Here is a 17,043-nt window from a genome sequence, read left to right as displayed (position 1 = left end):
TTTCAAACCAATATAATCAGAGAAATGATGTTATCTTCAACCACAAATTGACCTATACAATGATAAATAGTTGCAACTATTAGATGAGTAGCACGGTACCAATATCACCAAGTCACTGTAGTAGATAGCCTAGTACTAATTTCAAAGCATCAAATGATGCTTCAATGCACTTACTTCTCAAATTACTCACACTGTGCAAAATAAGAGCCTATCTTCTACTTTCTTTGCAAATGAGATTTGTCTGATAATTCTAGAGCCTACTTACAAAACATCTTTTCGTTCAAGATTCATAGATGCAATCATCTTTATAACTAAGTATGCACATATCTGACACACACCAAAGTCGGCATTGATAATCCGAGTAATATCCTCTGCAATAGACCGAGTTCTGGCACCCAATCTCGTTAGCTCATCAAAGCACATGTATTCACGGCATGAGAATTCATCAATGCACAAAGCTTTCGCGGGAGTATACACGGTCTTCACAAGTCAGGGTTTAATGCTCCTTTAATAAACTCTATGCGGAAACGTTTGATTTAACTATCCAAAGTCTGGATCTTTATAAACCTTTGAGCGGAACTTTATAAATCCTTCATAATCTTTGGTTAATTCTTATTACCCGCGCATATTAACCACACCATGGATTTTAGACTTTGGTTAAAACTCAACTTAAACCATAATACATTAATCTTGCTTATTTATATTATAATTCCCATATAATAGAAATATTTCATAAACCACACTTAAACCTTACCTTTCTTCCATTCCACAAACCTTTGCACATATATTGATGCTCTCCTTAGCGCATTAAATCTTCGCCGTCGATCTCATTCCTCAATCCGATGGTTATCGCGCAATAACTCGCGCCAACTAGCCTGGCCAATCTCCATCGTTTATTTCTCCTACCTCAATCCAACGGTGATCGCGCCATATCGTGCGATAACAAGCACAATAGTTAATACTCTAAAAGCATGCAAGAAAAGTTGTTTTGGGTGTGCTACGTGTCAACCCCTCAGGTTAATCACGTGAATTTGTAAAATACCGTTTACCATTTTGAGACCGCGCGAGATACTACTCACTGCTTTCATAGACCGCTCCATTATTCTGCTGTCATGTGGCTTAATCTGATCCCTTCACTTCTTGACTTTATTTTGCGCGATAAGATCTCCGCCGATCCTATTCTATCAATCCTGTCCATTGATCTAGCTGATCCGATGGTTCCCGTTCTTTGCTATTTAATTCTTTCTACGTCGTTGATCTTCTGCGTGTGACTTGACTCTACCTCATTTGTACTTGTATACAGTGCTACTCTACTACCTCCGCGCTGTCCACCAAAGGTAGTTTGTCCAATCCCGGGTTGCCAAATGTTGGAGTTGTTGACTGAGCTCCAAAAGCCGAACTCTGACCAAAAGGAGATGGAGTGCTTCCAAATGTTGTGCTGCTCCCAAATGCTGGAGTAGATGCTGCACCAAATGGAGTAGATGTTGAAGCCAAACAACGTTGTGTATACACCAACTTTATATATGGGGAGACAACATTATATATGGAGACAACGTTCTGACTGGATGGAAAGCGGTAGCGTTTGGTGGTAATAATTGTGCATATAGCGTTGAAAGAGTCGCCGGTGGAGGCAGAGAATCCAAAGATGGAACTGAGGAATGCCAAGAGTCGTTTGCAGTGGGAGGAGGTATGGTAATGCGGAGAAATGGTATGGCGTTAAACGAATATACTGCAACTGCAATAATTGTGTGTATTCGTGGTAATAACTTGTGCATACACAACGTTTATACACAACACTTCATCACAACATAATATCAATCAACTTATGAGTAATAACATACCAACTGCAATAACATACCAAATGGCATGCCAGTTTTGGTTTCAATGCACAACGTTCAACCTCCAGCACAAATCTAGCTGAGAGAGGTCAGCGAAACAATGTGCAGTATGAAATAGGCATGCACACAATAATAGCAGTTCTATCCGCAGTGTGTTATTTTCCAGTGTGTTATTTTCCCCCAAGGGTCCCGCTTGTTTGACCAATCACTGTCGGTCCCTTGTTGACTTCTCCTTTTATCAAGCACTTCAATTCACGTCGTTGATCTCACTTCTCCAGATCCAATGGATATTGCGTCGTCTGCTCACCAACTAACCCAGACGATCTCCACCATCGATGGGACCCATCCAATCGAACGACTGTCGTGCAATATCACGTGAAATCTTGCACAACCGATATTTGGTCGAGAGCGTGCGAGAAAAGTGGTTTTCTCATGCTACGTGTCGCCTGCTAAGGTTAATCGCGTGAAATTTAGTAATATCATTTCCAGCCTTTAGGGCGGGCGAGATACCGCTTACCACTTGCCGAATACTACCCACGTGCTTAATTCATGTTTTAATAAAGACGCTTAAGCTCAATATTAATCATTAATATTAATCGACTGTGATATTCAATAAAATGGAAATTACAGAGTCTTGGCCCTCTTGGCTCGATTACAACAGTTTGTCTGACCTTTTCAGTCCCTTCAGTATTTATATAATTGACTTGTGTAGCTGTGAGAGAATTACAATGAAATTACTCAGAACCCTTACCATTTTTTTATCGCTCCCAATTCCTTTGCCCAGCTCGTTCCCTTCATTCCTTCTGCGGCAATGTCAAATATCATTTCTTTCCTCAAAGCGAAGATGTCAAAATTCTTCTCCTTCTAGCGCTAGGAGTGTTGTCACCATTTCTCATGGTCATGGCTGCAGTGATTCATTCTTAGCCGGGATTGGCGTTCCATTAAGATCATGGCGGTATCCAACGTTCTTTTGCTTCCAAGATTTGACGTTTCTTCTTCTTGTGCAACTTTTTCTTCTTCTCCAACAGGCACTGAAAATGGTTTTGGTGGAATTCAACGGTTGAATATACAAGGCTTCACGGTTTTGTCTCAAAATTCTAGAAGATTATGGAGAGCGAAGCATATGTTTTACAATGCAGTGAATGAATTAATCATATTCGATAACCTGCAAAGAATGGAACAATGGCAGAGGTTGCAGCTATAATTTAGCTGAGAAAACATTCATGAAATGCAGAACTGATGGCAGAAATGACCTGCACAGAAAGGCCATAAAACAAGTGGCTCAAATATGAGCAGGGCAGGAGTACTCTCGCTCTGATACCATGTTAAACACATACATGGCAGCAACAGAGTATGAATGATAAGCATGAGAGTATATCTATTATTAACAAATGATATATATTTATAGTACATTCGTGTGACCTTTGGTTTTGTATTCCAAGGTCTCTTGGACTTCCTTATACTATTCAGCTTCCACACCAACCCTTAGAGGATTAGGTGTCCAACATAATTAACCATCTATTCCACATAACCATGAGCATCCATGGGTTTGTGTCTCAATCCTGGATCACCATCCATGTCATACGCCTGCTTCATAAATCAAATGCAAAAAGAGAAACATATGTATAACATTTACTTACCCAAAACCATCTAATACAAATAATCAAAGATACCACACATAAGAAGAATTATAACTATATAAAAGATTGTTCCCCAATCTAGTGATCAATCTGCCATACATAAACATAAAAGGAGATATAACTATGTATATAAAACATTATTCCTCAACAAATTGGTTGGGACCACTAACTTCCTTGCATGGAAGAAGAGGATTGATTTACTTCTCAAAGAGAATGAACTTCTAGACCTCATCAAAGGGAATGCCACTATCCCTACTAAGGAACAAACTCAAGCCTTAGCCAAATACAATAAGGATGAGACAAGAGCTCAAAGGATTCTAATAGAATCCATCAAGGACTCTCTCATTCCTTATGTCTCCAAGTTTGAGACATCAAAAGAAATCTATGATAAACTAATTGAGCTATTCTCGGTAAGCACAGCTAGAGAAGTGATATCTCTACGAAATGATTTGTACAAGATGAAGATATCAAAGGAAGGAATAGCTCCCTACTTCATGAAGATCTCTGAGATGAGAGATCAACTTCAAGAACTAGGAGAAGTCATGTCTGACAGAGAAATGACAACTGTAGTACTCAATGCTCTACCTGAGGATTGGGGCAACTTCACATCAAGCATATATGCCAAGAAGGAAGCTACCCCACTAAGTGAACTATGGTCTCTATGCAAGATAGAGGAAACTAGACTCAAAGCAAAGGATGATGTGGGATCAAAGGAGCAAGCATTTGCTACCATGGCCAAGAGAAAGGGAAAATTTGGCAAATTTGGTCCACGAAGAACAAGCAATAGAGATATGTCCAAAGTCCAATGCTTTGGATGCCAAGAATATGGACACTACAAAAGGGATTGTCCCAAACTTAAGAAGGACAACAACAACAAGAGAAAAAGGGAAGAAGCTCACATAACTCAAGAAGTGAAAGAAGAAGACAAGAAGCAGAAGAAGGAAGATCCTCCAGATCTCTACTATGACTAAGTCAACCTCTTTACTTAAGTCTTCTTTCAAAGTTTTGAGTAGCATAGGAGCATATAGAGATAGGATAGAATGCATGGTTAAGTAGCATCTTCTAGAATATAGGAGCATGGTGTAGATATAGCTCAAGGAGCATACCTATTATAGGACCTCATCCACAATGAAAGAATAATTGATCATGATTAAGAATCTTAGAAGGCCTCTATCATCAAAAGGAAGAAACATTTGTAGGATAAGGGTCTTCAAGATCCTCTAATAGAATCTTCAAAAGAAGGTTGATAAATAAGAGCAAATGTCTCATTGGGAGTCCCATTCATGGGATTCAAGAAAGAATGATATGCAGGCAAGAAAAGATGAAGCAAGAAAGGCTACACCAATCAAGAAGAACCATTGAATGAAGCCAAGATGATCAAAGCAGAATCAAGATGAGGTATGTATACATCAAAGTTTAAGTCATGTCAGCAGATATATTATTGAGTCACGAGAATAGTTCTAAAACATGATCAGGCATAAAATGATCTCTTTCACCAATGACATGCTCGAAAGCATGTACTACAATACAAAGAAGGTCAACATGAAGAAGTGCTCCCATAAGGAGTATAAGGTGGTTGAATAATCAATCCAAGAAGAAGCAAATGAAGAAAGAGATCAAGCGTGTCAAGAACGCCATGGTCATAAAGAATCACTATCTGACAAGATTCATTAAAGACATCTCTCTAAAGAAGGCATGACAACTCTGATAAAGGAAGAAAAATATCAAAGGAGCCTTGACACCTATGAAGGCCTTGGAGATATTAAGGTGCAAATCACTGATTCAACTCTACAAGATGTCATGATGAAGAAGCCATCCAAGCATTATTTGATGTTGAAGCAATATCAGGATGAAGTCATGAAGGGTTACTAAATTGAAGTATTGGACCAAGCAAGTACAACTAAGCATCTATGTGATAAATATTCCAAAGCATAGTCAAATGATAAAGGAGTAGCCAGATGACGAAAGAACCTGACATATATCAAGAAGGCCACTTTCCACGAAGGAAGCAATGACATGACAAGCCAGGAAGGAAAGTGATCGATGGTTGGTGCCCTACCAAGAAGAAGTTCAAACAAAGACTTCATGACATCAAAAGAAAGAAGGAGATCAAGCAGCTGAAGGACCCACGAAGAAGAAGTTGCTGATGAATGGACAAGTCCCTAGCTAAGAGGGAGTTCTAACAAGTTCCCAATTACAAAGGAGCTTGATCAAGTTTCAGGTCAGAGGAAACTTGGGCATGTATTCCTCAATTAAGAGGAAGAGATAGACACAACATTCTTGTCTTCACTTGGGAAAAAAGAAAGAGGACTGATATTCTTTGAGGGCTGGGAACCCAAGACATGAATAGTCCTAGAAGGTCATACTAAGTGAACACCCGGGTGGGTATGTACCTTGAGAGACAATGATTAAGGTGTCTATAAGTCATTGGTCTCTCCAACATTGTGCTTTGATCTTATGAGAGATAGAGCTGTCAATCAAGGCCTTGCTGTAAACAATGTTGGTTACTGTGATGCTATAACACATGGATTGCCAATCCGATTCCTCTTACGTGAATTCTTCAAGATTGAAAAATATCCAAACACCTTGTAATGATTTATGAATACCTCCCTAGTTAAGAGGAGTTTTGAAGAAAGTGTAACTAGGTTCGGTCTTCATAAATGTAATTTTGATATTTGTATCTATACAAGAAAAGAAATATTATTTTTGTTATATTTATCAATGAGTTTCTTGCTCATTGAAATAGGTCTAGCACATGTCAAAGTGCTATAGGTAAGTCAAAGAGTCAAAAGAAAATGTTGAAGACCCTTAAGGGCATGTTACACCATGTATATATTTGTATAAGAGTCAAAAGAATACCTCCAAGCAAAGTCACAAGTCCTCCATGCAACGACATCACCAAAAGAAGCAATTCCGAAGAAAAGTCAAGTCGGCCTACAATCTCCTAGTCGGCCTCAAGTCGGCCTAAAGGAGGGACAAACCTCTATATATAGAGGCTGTCCACTCCTCTAACAACAAGGAATCATACCTCTGAAATCAGTGAGCAAGAGAAGCCGAGTAAAGGGTGAAGAAAGACAAGTATAAGGAGCCTCTAGTGCAACGAAGAAGGAGGAGACATAACCGAAGTTTAAAGGATTGTTTTTAGGGTGAATTGCAGTCACATGTGCGAGGAAAGGAGGATTGTCTGTAGTCACTACAACAACAACATCGCAGTTGCTCATCTCTCATTGGCTAGAAAATTAGGGCTATAAGGCCTCCTACTCAAGCGAAGAAGAGGCTCTCTCAAGCGAAGGAGAAAAGAGTCAAATACACAAGGAAACCTCTCACACGTGTGAGAAACTAGGGCTGCAATACTGTCACATCAAGTCTGCAACCTCACATCAAGAAGGAGCTCGATTGGTAAAGAGAAGGAAGGTATCCTCATTAGTGAAGGACCTCACTAAGGATCAAAGATAAAGTATCTCTTCTAAGAGCTAACATAACAAGGACTATCATCAGTTGCCGGAAGAAGAGCGAAGTGTCGGGAAACGAAGTGCAAGAAGAAGGAAGGGTTTGACTTGTGCTTGGAGGATATTCTTGTCAAGGGTCTAGGGTTTGGCATTGATCAATAGAAGCTTCAATAAGAGAAATTTACGAAAGGGTTTTCCTCTCTAAGAGAGAGAGGTTTTGCCCTGGCAGAGAGCCAACATCTTGTGTTCTTGTTTCTTGTGTTTTGGTAGCAATTTGATGAAGTAAACACACATACACTAATAAATTGTAAAAGTGCTTCACAAATTGTTATCAAGTCTAGAAAAATCCTACTATATCCAATTGCCCTAGATTCTTCAACAAGGTCCAACCCTTTCGATGATCTCAAAAGGTCCAACAAATCAAGGAGAGAGCTTAAATCCTTTCCCAAATCTAATAGAGCTTTCCTGAGGTTTTACTTTAAGAAAAACAAATTCCTCTTCTTTAAAACTACGATCCACTCTATGCATACCAACATAGCTCTTTTGTCTATCTTGTGCCTCCTTTAATCTTTGTCTTATACGACACAATTGTTCTTCCATTTTTTGAAGCATTTCAAGACCTACTGAGATTCTGTCCTCTAATCTATCCCAACTTAAATGTGTTTTGCATGGTCTTCCATACAATAGCTAATAAGGTGCCATACCAAGGGAACGGTGATAACTGTTATTGTAAGCAAATTCAACTAGAGGAAGATAATCTTCCCACTTAGATTGTTGATCCATTACAAACATTCTAAGCATGTCCTCCAACACTTGATTTACTCTTTCAGTTTGACCATCCGTTTCCGGATGATAAGCTGTACTGAAATTTAATTGTTTCTGAAGGGCTCTCTGGAAAGTAGTGCAAAATCTTCTTGTGAATATAGAGGCCCTATCTAATGTGATTTTCTTAGGAAAACATGAATTCTAATGATCTCCTTGATAAATACTTGTGCTATTTCAAATGCTTTGTAAGTATCTCTAACAGGTACAAAATGGGCACTCTTAGTAAGCTTATCTACCACCACCAAAATGGAGTTATGCCTTTTGGTTGTTTTAGGTAATTCAACAATAAAGTCCATAGATATTTCTTCCCATTTGGACTCAAGAATGTTATGCAGTTGCAACAATCTTGCTGGATGACCATGTTCTGCTTTAATTAGCTGACATTCCAAACATTTTGCCACAAAATTTGTTACATCCTTCTTCATGCCTGCCCAAAAGAAATTTTGTTTTAAATCAACATACATCTTCTAGACTCTTGGGTGAGCCATATATGTTGCACATTGAGCTTCTTTCAAAATGAACTCACAAAGCCCGTCTTGATCTGGAACTTCAATCATTTGCATGAATCTCACCATACCATCGTCATCACAAGAATACCCTTCTACCTTGCTTTTCTTAGCCTCCTCCCCACAAAGAGAAACTTTAACTTCCTTGCACCATTCATCTACATCTTGTGCCCTCAAGATGTGCCCTCGTAAATCAATCTTCAATGGAATTACTGAAAAGATGCGTGGTCTTCGACTGAGTGCATCAATTACTTTGTTCAATGTACCCTTGATGTAAGTTATGTCAAAATCATGTTCACATAGGAGTTCTGACCACCTTCTTTGCCTAACATTCAGATCACTTTGAGTAAATATATGTTGCAAACCTCTGTGATCTATTCTCAATTCAAATTTCTTGCCCACTAGATAATGTTGCCAAAGTCACAAGGCATGAACTATAGCTGCTAGTTCTAGATCATGGGTTGCATAGTTTTCCTCATGCGACCTTAACTTCCTAGAGGCATATGCAATCACCCTACCATCTTGTGATAATACCACACCCAATTCATCTTTTGACGCATCGGTACATACTATAAATGGTCTATCCATATCTGGAACCTTAAGTATCGAAGTTGTAGTCAAACATTGTTTGAGCTTGGTACATACTATAAATGGTCTATCCATATCCGGAACCTTAAGTATCGAAGCTGTAGTCAAACATTGTTTGAGCTTGGAAAAAACTTGCTCACACTCATTTGTCCAATTAAATCGTACTCCCTTCCTAAGCAATGAAGCGATTGCGCTGGCTATTTTTGAAAACCCTTCCACAAATCTATGATAGTATCTTGCCATACCCATGAAGCTACGCACTTCATGCACATTAGGGGGTGTTGGCCATTCTAAAATTGCATCGATCTTTGTTGGGTCAACAATAACGCCTTCACAGGAGATAATGTTTCCAAGATAATGGATTTTTGATTGGAAAAAAGAACATTTGGACATTTTTTCATAAAGTTTATTTTCTTTTAAGCATTGCAACACCAATCTTAGGTGTTGCTCATGCTCTTTTGGGGACTTTGAATAGATTAGGATGTCATTGAGGAACACTTGTACAAATTTGTCCAAGTACTTCCGAAATACACCATTCATCAGACTCATAAACACTCATGGGGCATTAGATAACCCAAAAGGAACAACCACGAACTCATAAGGAACAACCACAAACTCATAATGACCAAAACGAGTTCAAAAAGTAGTTTTGGAAATATCCTCTTCTTTAACTCTGAGTTGATGATATCCAGATCGAAGATTGATCTTGGAGAATACGGTGGCTCCCTTCATTTGATCAAATAGATCATCAATGTGAGGCAAAGGATATTGATTTTGAATAGTTACTCGATTCAATTGCCTATAGTCAACACAGAGCGAAGAGATCCATCCGTCTTCTTTACAAATATCACAGGAGCTCCCCAAGGTGAAACACTAGGTCTAATCATACCCCGGTCCAATAACTCTTGAAGTTGCACTTGCAACTCATGAAGTTCAACAATAGACATTCGGTAGGGAGCTTTGGATATAGGTTTGGTACCAGGCTTTAGCTCTATGGAGAAGTCAATCTCTCGCTTTGGAGGTAAACCAGGCAACTCCTCTGGAAAGACATCAGAGAATTCTGAAAGGAAAGGATATTGTTCAAAGGATGAAAGCTCTCCCTCATTTAAAGTCATTACAACATACATTTGACATCTTTTCCTAAGACTTCTCTTCATCTGCAAGAATGAGATAAGTCTTAAAGAAATAGGTCTCCTTTCCCCATGGAGAACCATAGATTGGCCCTCATCACTCAAAAAATGAAGGGTTTTGCTTCGACAATTAAGCACAACCCAGTGGGCTTCGAGCCAATCCATCCCAATTATCACATCATAGTGACCAAGTGGCGTCACATAAAGATTCACATTTGTGACACACTCCCAAGTCTAAAGGGCACTCTTGCACTAAGCATTCAACCTTTTGAGATCGCCTTGAGGCCATCTCAACCTAATCAAAATCATTTTGCTCTATTGCCACCAATTTACATTTCAATAAAGCATTAGGAGAAATAAAACTTTCAGTTGCACCAGGATCAATCAAAATAGTAACAACCATACCATTTAGCTTACCAGATGCTTCAAGCACTGTAGACTAATGCTCGACCTGGCGATTTTGCACAACTGCATGAATCCTACGAGCTCTGCCCATATCTCTAATAACAACTTGTTCTTGCTCTGATTGTGCTTCAGTCTTCTTTTCAGGGCAATCTTGCTCATAATGAGGTCCTCCAGAAGTCCAACATCCATTAGTGGGAGCAGTTTTCATAAATTTGACCCTTTTATTAGGTGATTCTTGAGTGCGAGCATTACTTTGCTGAAGATGTTGCCTTGGGTTATTTCTTTGGTTCTTAAAAGTATGATTCTTTTGAAATTCCTGATGATGCGAACCACCTGACTTATGTCTTACATCTTTGCCTCCCCTTCGAGGAGGTTTCCCATTGAATGATAGATTTGGGGTTTTATCCCCACCTTTGTTCCCCAACAATTCTTCCTCTGCTATAATTGCTCGTTGCATTGCCTCATGCAACGTAGTAGGCCTCAAAATGCGCACCTTTTCCTTTATAATAGGATTCAACCCATACAAAAACTTGTTTACCTTGAGGGCTTTAGTATTTAGATGGGTAGCATATCTAAGAAACTCCATGAATCACGCTTCATATTCAAGGATTGTCTTAGTTCCTTGCTTAAGATCATGGAACTCATTCAACTTCCTCTCCAAGTATTCAACAGAAAGGTACTTTGCTCGAAATTCCTCTTCAAATCGTTCCCATGTCAAGGTAGACATGGAGTATCCCAATTGGGATTCTAAGTTCCTCCACCATAATAGTGCACTCTCCTTAAGTTGGTATATAGCCAACTTTGCCTTTTGGTTGCTAGAATAGTTCCGCAATTCAAAACATAGGCGCATGTTTTCTAACCAAGTTTCTGCTACCTCCCCTTTTGTGGTACCCTTAAAGATAGGAAGCTTAACTTTTTCCAACTCTCTATGTACATCTCCATTAGATGGTATTTCTTGCCTCTTTGCTTGAGATGAAGAACCAAGCATTGAAGGATTTCCCCCAACCCTACTAATCAAGACTTCAGTCATCTTTTGGAAAGATAACATCATATCCCTTACTTCCCTGATGGATATTTGCTCAGATTCTTTAGCATGGGGAGGTGGGGATGAGACTTCCTTTCTCCTCCTTGTTGTTCTCTCCATGATTACCTAGCCTGACCAAGGAAAATTCAGGTAAGTAAATAAATATTAGCAGGAAATCCCTAGGTCCTAGAGTTTTAACTTGGCTCTGATACCATATGTAAGGTCCCACCTTACCAATCATCAGTATTATACTAAGGCTGACTCAAAATGTGATATTATTTTATTTTATTTTACGTTTTTAAGACATAAAAGTTAATGCAAGGTATCCTTTACACTACACTAATTTCTACTAACTAACTAACCCATGGTAATTTTAATCTTCTCATCAAAGCTACAGGGTCATGGTTCGTCAAGATCCAAAACTTACAACCATAATACTTGCTTCTCAAGCTTAAAATCACATTTAAATGATAGAGTCTTTAGTGGGATAAATAATATCAATCTTTACAAACCACAATTTCCAATAAGCTAATTGTTCATTCTATTGCAATTAAATGTGTTTAAGAGTGACTAATTTGATTTTGTTCTAAATAACATGCCTATGAATTCTTTGGTAAAAAAAAGGGAAAGAAAAACAAGATAATTCAACTTCTAAAGGAGTGGTTTCCAATGATTATGAATTCATATGTGAGCTAACATTACAACAATTCACTTACCCAAATTTGACTTTGTCAACATGGATTTTTAATTCAATGGAATCATCATGCTTATTCATTGGGACATTTCCAGAAACACCTTGGTTGCAAATCCTAATTTTTCTTAGTCATATTTACTGACAATTCATAGATGTAATTAGCTACAACCATTGAAGCATTATGTCAAACAGTTTGCAAGCATGAAATGTATAGTCATTGAGGCATTTTGTCAAACACTTACAACCATAACCCTTAAGGTGATTTCATCACAATTAAATAACATGAATCTAAGATTACATAACTTCTTTTTCATTATCAGTAACGTTAATAAGTGAACCTAATAGATAAGTAGAACTATCATCCATCTTCATTGCCGCATATACAACAATTTAGGCACATAAATGACTAAACATTTGGGAAATTTTACAAATAGCTCGCAACGATGTTGCTACAACCATTGGAGAATTTTGAACAACAATTAGCAGTCACAAAACAAGCTGCTAACTATTAAACTATCAAACAAGCAGTCACAAGTTATTTAAACTATCAATGTATTAACCATTGAGACTTTAAAACAAGAATTCCAAGTTCATAGAATATGCTAGTTTCATAAATAGAGATTACCAGGTATATCACAACTAAAAAAAAAAACAACAAAACAAACCACTAGGCAGCAACAACAAATCTGCAAAATAGATCGGATTAGAGAACCTGATTCTGAAACTCTGTTCTTTGAAAACAAAGTTGCGGTGACATCGCCATAAGGTACAAATACCCCCTGAAGTTAAGATGAATCGAAACAGAGATGCCCATAAACGCGATTCTTTAAAACCACAACGAAAAACAAATTCCTACTATCTCATTTATCATTTCTATCAAACATATAATGTGCAAACTTATCTACAACTGTAAAAGGAGAAGGAAAAACCAATTTATGCTATTAATATATTTTCATAAAACTCATGGCAGCCTGAATGCTTCAGCCATTAAGACCTGTTGTCAATCAACTTGCAATGAAACTGTACAAAAAAACTTACATAAACTGAACTATAGTTATTGCAAAATTTCTTCAACATTTAGTGTGCAACATTTGATATATATCTAAATTTCAGTCAACAACCAAATAAGCAAAAACCATCTAATGAACTACAAAAAAACACAATATAATGTTGTCAACATACCTGGCAGTGAATGTATACAACTCCAAAAAGATGGGAGAATGCTCTAGCTCCAATATCCTTACCAACTCATTGTGAACCACCTAGTTTTCCTCCCAACCATATCTAGGAAGAACTTCTCCCCCCTGGAACCCCCGAGCGGAAAAATCTCACAAGCAGTACCAAAAGACAGCAATAAAGAGATTTGCAAGGCAAACTAAGTAAGAAAATTTTCACTTCCTCTCAATACCACTCGTGTTCAACCTCAATAGGTAGAGCTCTTAGGATCAGATGTATGACAGACATGTGGCATATCTTGGACAGACTTGTGGCAGATTTCTTGTGGACTGTTGAAGGCTGTTGTTTTTCATGGAGGGCTGACTTTTCCCTTGGGGGATTAGCTGTCATGCTACTACTGGTTAGTTTGTCTATGACTTGGATATCTCTCTTGTTGACAATGATTCTATAAGGAAAAGATTGCTGGTTTTTCCCCCATTGTGGGTTTTCCCAGGATAAAATTATGTATTGTCTCTTGTGACTGTGATCTCTATTTTCTTCTACTTGAATGGTTAAAAGTGCTGAAGTATAATTAATTGCTTGATGAAGAACAAATAAAGGCTAAAGGAATGATAATGATTTTCACAAGTAATTATGAAAGAACTTCTCCCCCCTGGAACCCCCAAGCAGCAAAATCTCACAAGCAGTACCAAAAGACAGCAATAGAGAGATTTGCAAGGCAAACTAAGTAAGAAAATTTTCACTTCCTCTCAATACCACTCATGTTCAACCTCAATAGGTAGAGCTCTTAGGATCAGATGTATGACAGACATGTGGCATATCTTGGACAGACTTGTGGCAGATTTCTTGTGGACTGTTGAAGGCTATTGTTTTTCATGGAGGGCTGACTTTTCCCTTGGGGGATTAGCTGTCATGCTACTAGTTAGTTTGTCTATGACTTGGATATCTCTCTTGTTGACAATGATTCTATAAGGAAAAGATTGCTGGTTTTTCCCAGGATAAAATTATGTATTGTCTCTTGTGACTGTGATCTCTATTTTCTTCTACTTGAATGGTTAAAAGTGCTGAAGTATAATTGCTTGATGAAGAACAAATAAAGGCTAAAGGAATGATAATGATTTTCACAAGTAATTATGAAAGACTGGAAATTATGCTAGTCACTATTACAATTAAATTTCCAACACAATGGACTATAGTCTCCAGTTTATAAACAATTTTAAGAGATTCATCACCTTAGTTTTATCTGAGCTCCATATGATGTATAAACTTGATGGATGTATCTCCTGTCTTGTGGTATGAGATATAGATTTTGTTTGTATGCTTATCAGTTGGGGAGTGCAGCTTAGATCATTCCTATGATTGCATTTTCCTCTAGAATAAGGTTTGTTTGTTCTAGAAAGTAAAGCATGATTTACTTACATGCTATATCCTTCCGGAAATTTAATATCTGTGTTTTGTGCTTGCATGGCTCTTGTATTTCTTGACATTACTTTATGAGGATGATTCTTTTGATTTGATAATGTAGTGACTTGGAGGATGCGGCATCTTAGTTTTTTTCTTTGTGTTCGAAACACCTCACTTATTGTGGTCTTCTTCTAACTGTTTTTTTGCACTTAGCGTGCTAATTCAAAAATTTGTTTCATAGTTTCTTTATCAAGCACTCTTAGTAAAATTATTGCTGAACTGATCATGCACACCATGCTGTTTTTTCTTACAGGTTCAGCGTGGGTGGTTTTAACTCGTACATTTTTGGAGTTTTGTATATGGGGTTGGGACAATCTTCCACGAACAGTTTTAATGTACTACACAAACTTTATCTCATCCCCGGAAGGCTATTTTCACACTGTTATTTGCAATTCCCAGGAGTTCCAGAATACTTCAGTTAACCATGACTTACATTTCATAAAATGGGATACTCCACCCAAACAACATCCTATGTTATTAACTTCAAATCATTTTGATGAAATGATTGAAAGTGGTGCGCCATTTGCTAGGAAGTTTCCTAAAGGTGATCCAGTACTAGATAAAATAGACAAAGAGATTTTGGGTCGTTCTAATGGCCAATTTACACCTGGTGGATGGTGTGCAGGAAGTTCTATTGGTAGTAAAGATCCCTGTGCTGTAAGGAGTGATCCAACAGTTCTTAGACCTGGGCCAGGTGCCAAGAGGCTTGAAGGCTTGGTTTTGAAACTGCTTGCAACTGAAAACTTTCGTGCTAAGCAATGCAAATAAGATAACCACTTTTATATAGTGTTGCAAAGCTTGCAGACAATAGTAGCACAGAAAATCTTGCCCCTTTATAGAGAAAGCAAGTTGATGCCTTTGGCTGTTGGAAAGGGTTTGTACGGAAAAATTTAGACAGAGTTCAGATGATGTTAAATGTTTTTGTTATGATGTCAAATGCCAATTCATTTTCAAAGTTGCAGCAGCTGGGGTTATGTGCCATTGTTTGGGTTTGCTTTCAATGAAACAACCATTGATAACATATTCTAGTGGCAGAAGTTGAGCTGGTCTATCAATTTCTAATTATCGCTTTGAAGCTGCAACTGGAATTTGGTAGCCCTTGTTACTGTAAAACATATTTCACATGTAATTACCAGGCTATTCTGAAAAGAATTCTGCAATTTCTTGTTCTATTCTTAAAATCAATGATGCAGAGGTGGCTATTGCGAGAGCAGAAAAGAGGATAACATTTAAATGATTTTATACATAACCAAGAATTATAATTTTATAGAGGGCTATACCAGTAACCAATCATTGCAATTCTATATAACATTGCCATACAAAGCATTATAATTTATGTGAAGTCAGCAGCAAAGAGATGGAGTAGATACAAAGCAGCGTAGAATCAAACTAGCAGTTTGAGACCTTGTGTAGCATCGTTATGATGGCGATTTTCTACTCCTTTTAGGCATGTTTTCATCACATCAAGAAAGTTGTGCCATGCATTTTATTTTATTGAGTTGTGTAATTTTGTACACCGTAGTCATACAAAGCACTATAATTTATATGAAGTCAGTGCCAAAGAAACGTGGCAGCATAAAATCAGAAATTTGAAATTCTTGTTTAGCATCCCTATGATGGCCTTTCACATTCAAGCAAGCATCAAGGAAATGGAATTCTTCTCACTAGCAATTTCTATTTTTATACATCTGTTTAGGATAAAAGGTGGCATCATAAGATGGAAGGCAGTATACTGCAGTTTTGGTTGGTAGAATTGTAAGGAATGTTGTACTAATTTCATTTATTTGTTCAACTGATGATATAGGGGTCATTTACCATTGGTAGATTAAGATAAGATACCAAATGTAGAATTTACCAAATAATTAGGAATCACATATATGATTAGTTTAAGATAATTCTAATTTTGTCTAAATTGTATTTTTTTGTAATGATTTGTGTTGGATTTCATGTCAGTTTTGTAATATAATATATTTGAAAGTATATTGAGTAATTTATTTGGAGATATAGGCCCAGTGGGAACTAGTGTCTGAGCAGTGGTAAAATAAGAATTAGTTTGATGTTTTGATTCATTTTAAATTCATATTTAAAAGAAGAAGAAATGAATAAATGTTTGTATTATATTACACAAATACAAGAGTGGCCTAAACCATGCCCATATACATCATTTAAGATTAGTGGACGGTATTAACATGGTGCTGCTCAATACATAATTCTTCTAAAAAAAACAGCTTATTTCCTTATTCATTGTCTGGAGAGGGAAGCTGGCTGAAGGGACTAGCAAATCTTGCTCCGAGGTAACAACGT

At 37.6% G+C, this 17,043-nt stretch overlaps 1 protein-coding gene across 2 annotated transcripts in view; it reads left to right on the top strand.

Moving 5' to 3' along the window:
- The window catches only part of LOC149190688 (beta-glucuronosyltransferase GlcAT14A-like), a 79,341-nt gene extending 62,997 nt beyond the window's left edge, over positions 1–16,344 (top strand). For both annotated transcript variants that reach the window (XM_089412243.1, XM_089412242.1), the window contains one exon: positions 14,993–16,344. In XM_089412243.1, the coding sequence (XP_089268369.1) occupies positions 14,993–15,507 (515 nt within the window). In that variant the 3' untranslated portion in view covers positions 15,508–16,344. The remainder of the gene's footprint in view (positions 1–14,992) is intronic.
- Positions 16,345–17,043: the final 699 nt, after the last annotated feature.

This window comes from Pinus tabuliformis, chromosome 3_1 (genome assembly GCF_031772625.1).
Source record: "Pinus tabuliformis cultivar Carrire ecotype Pingquan chromosome 3_1, CPIR1, whole genome shotgun sequence".
Taxonomy (NCBI): domain Eukaryota; kingdom Viridiplantae; phylum Streptophyta; class Pinopsida; order Pinales; family Pinaceae; genus Pinus; species Pinus tabuliformis.
Note: the sequence above shows the minus strand (reverse complement) of the source record. Positions and strands in the feature narration are given on the sequence as shown.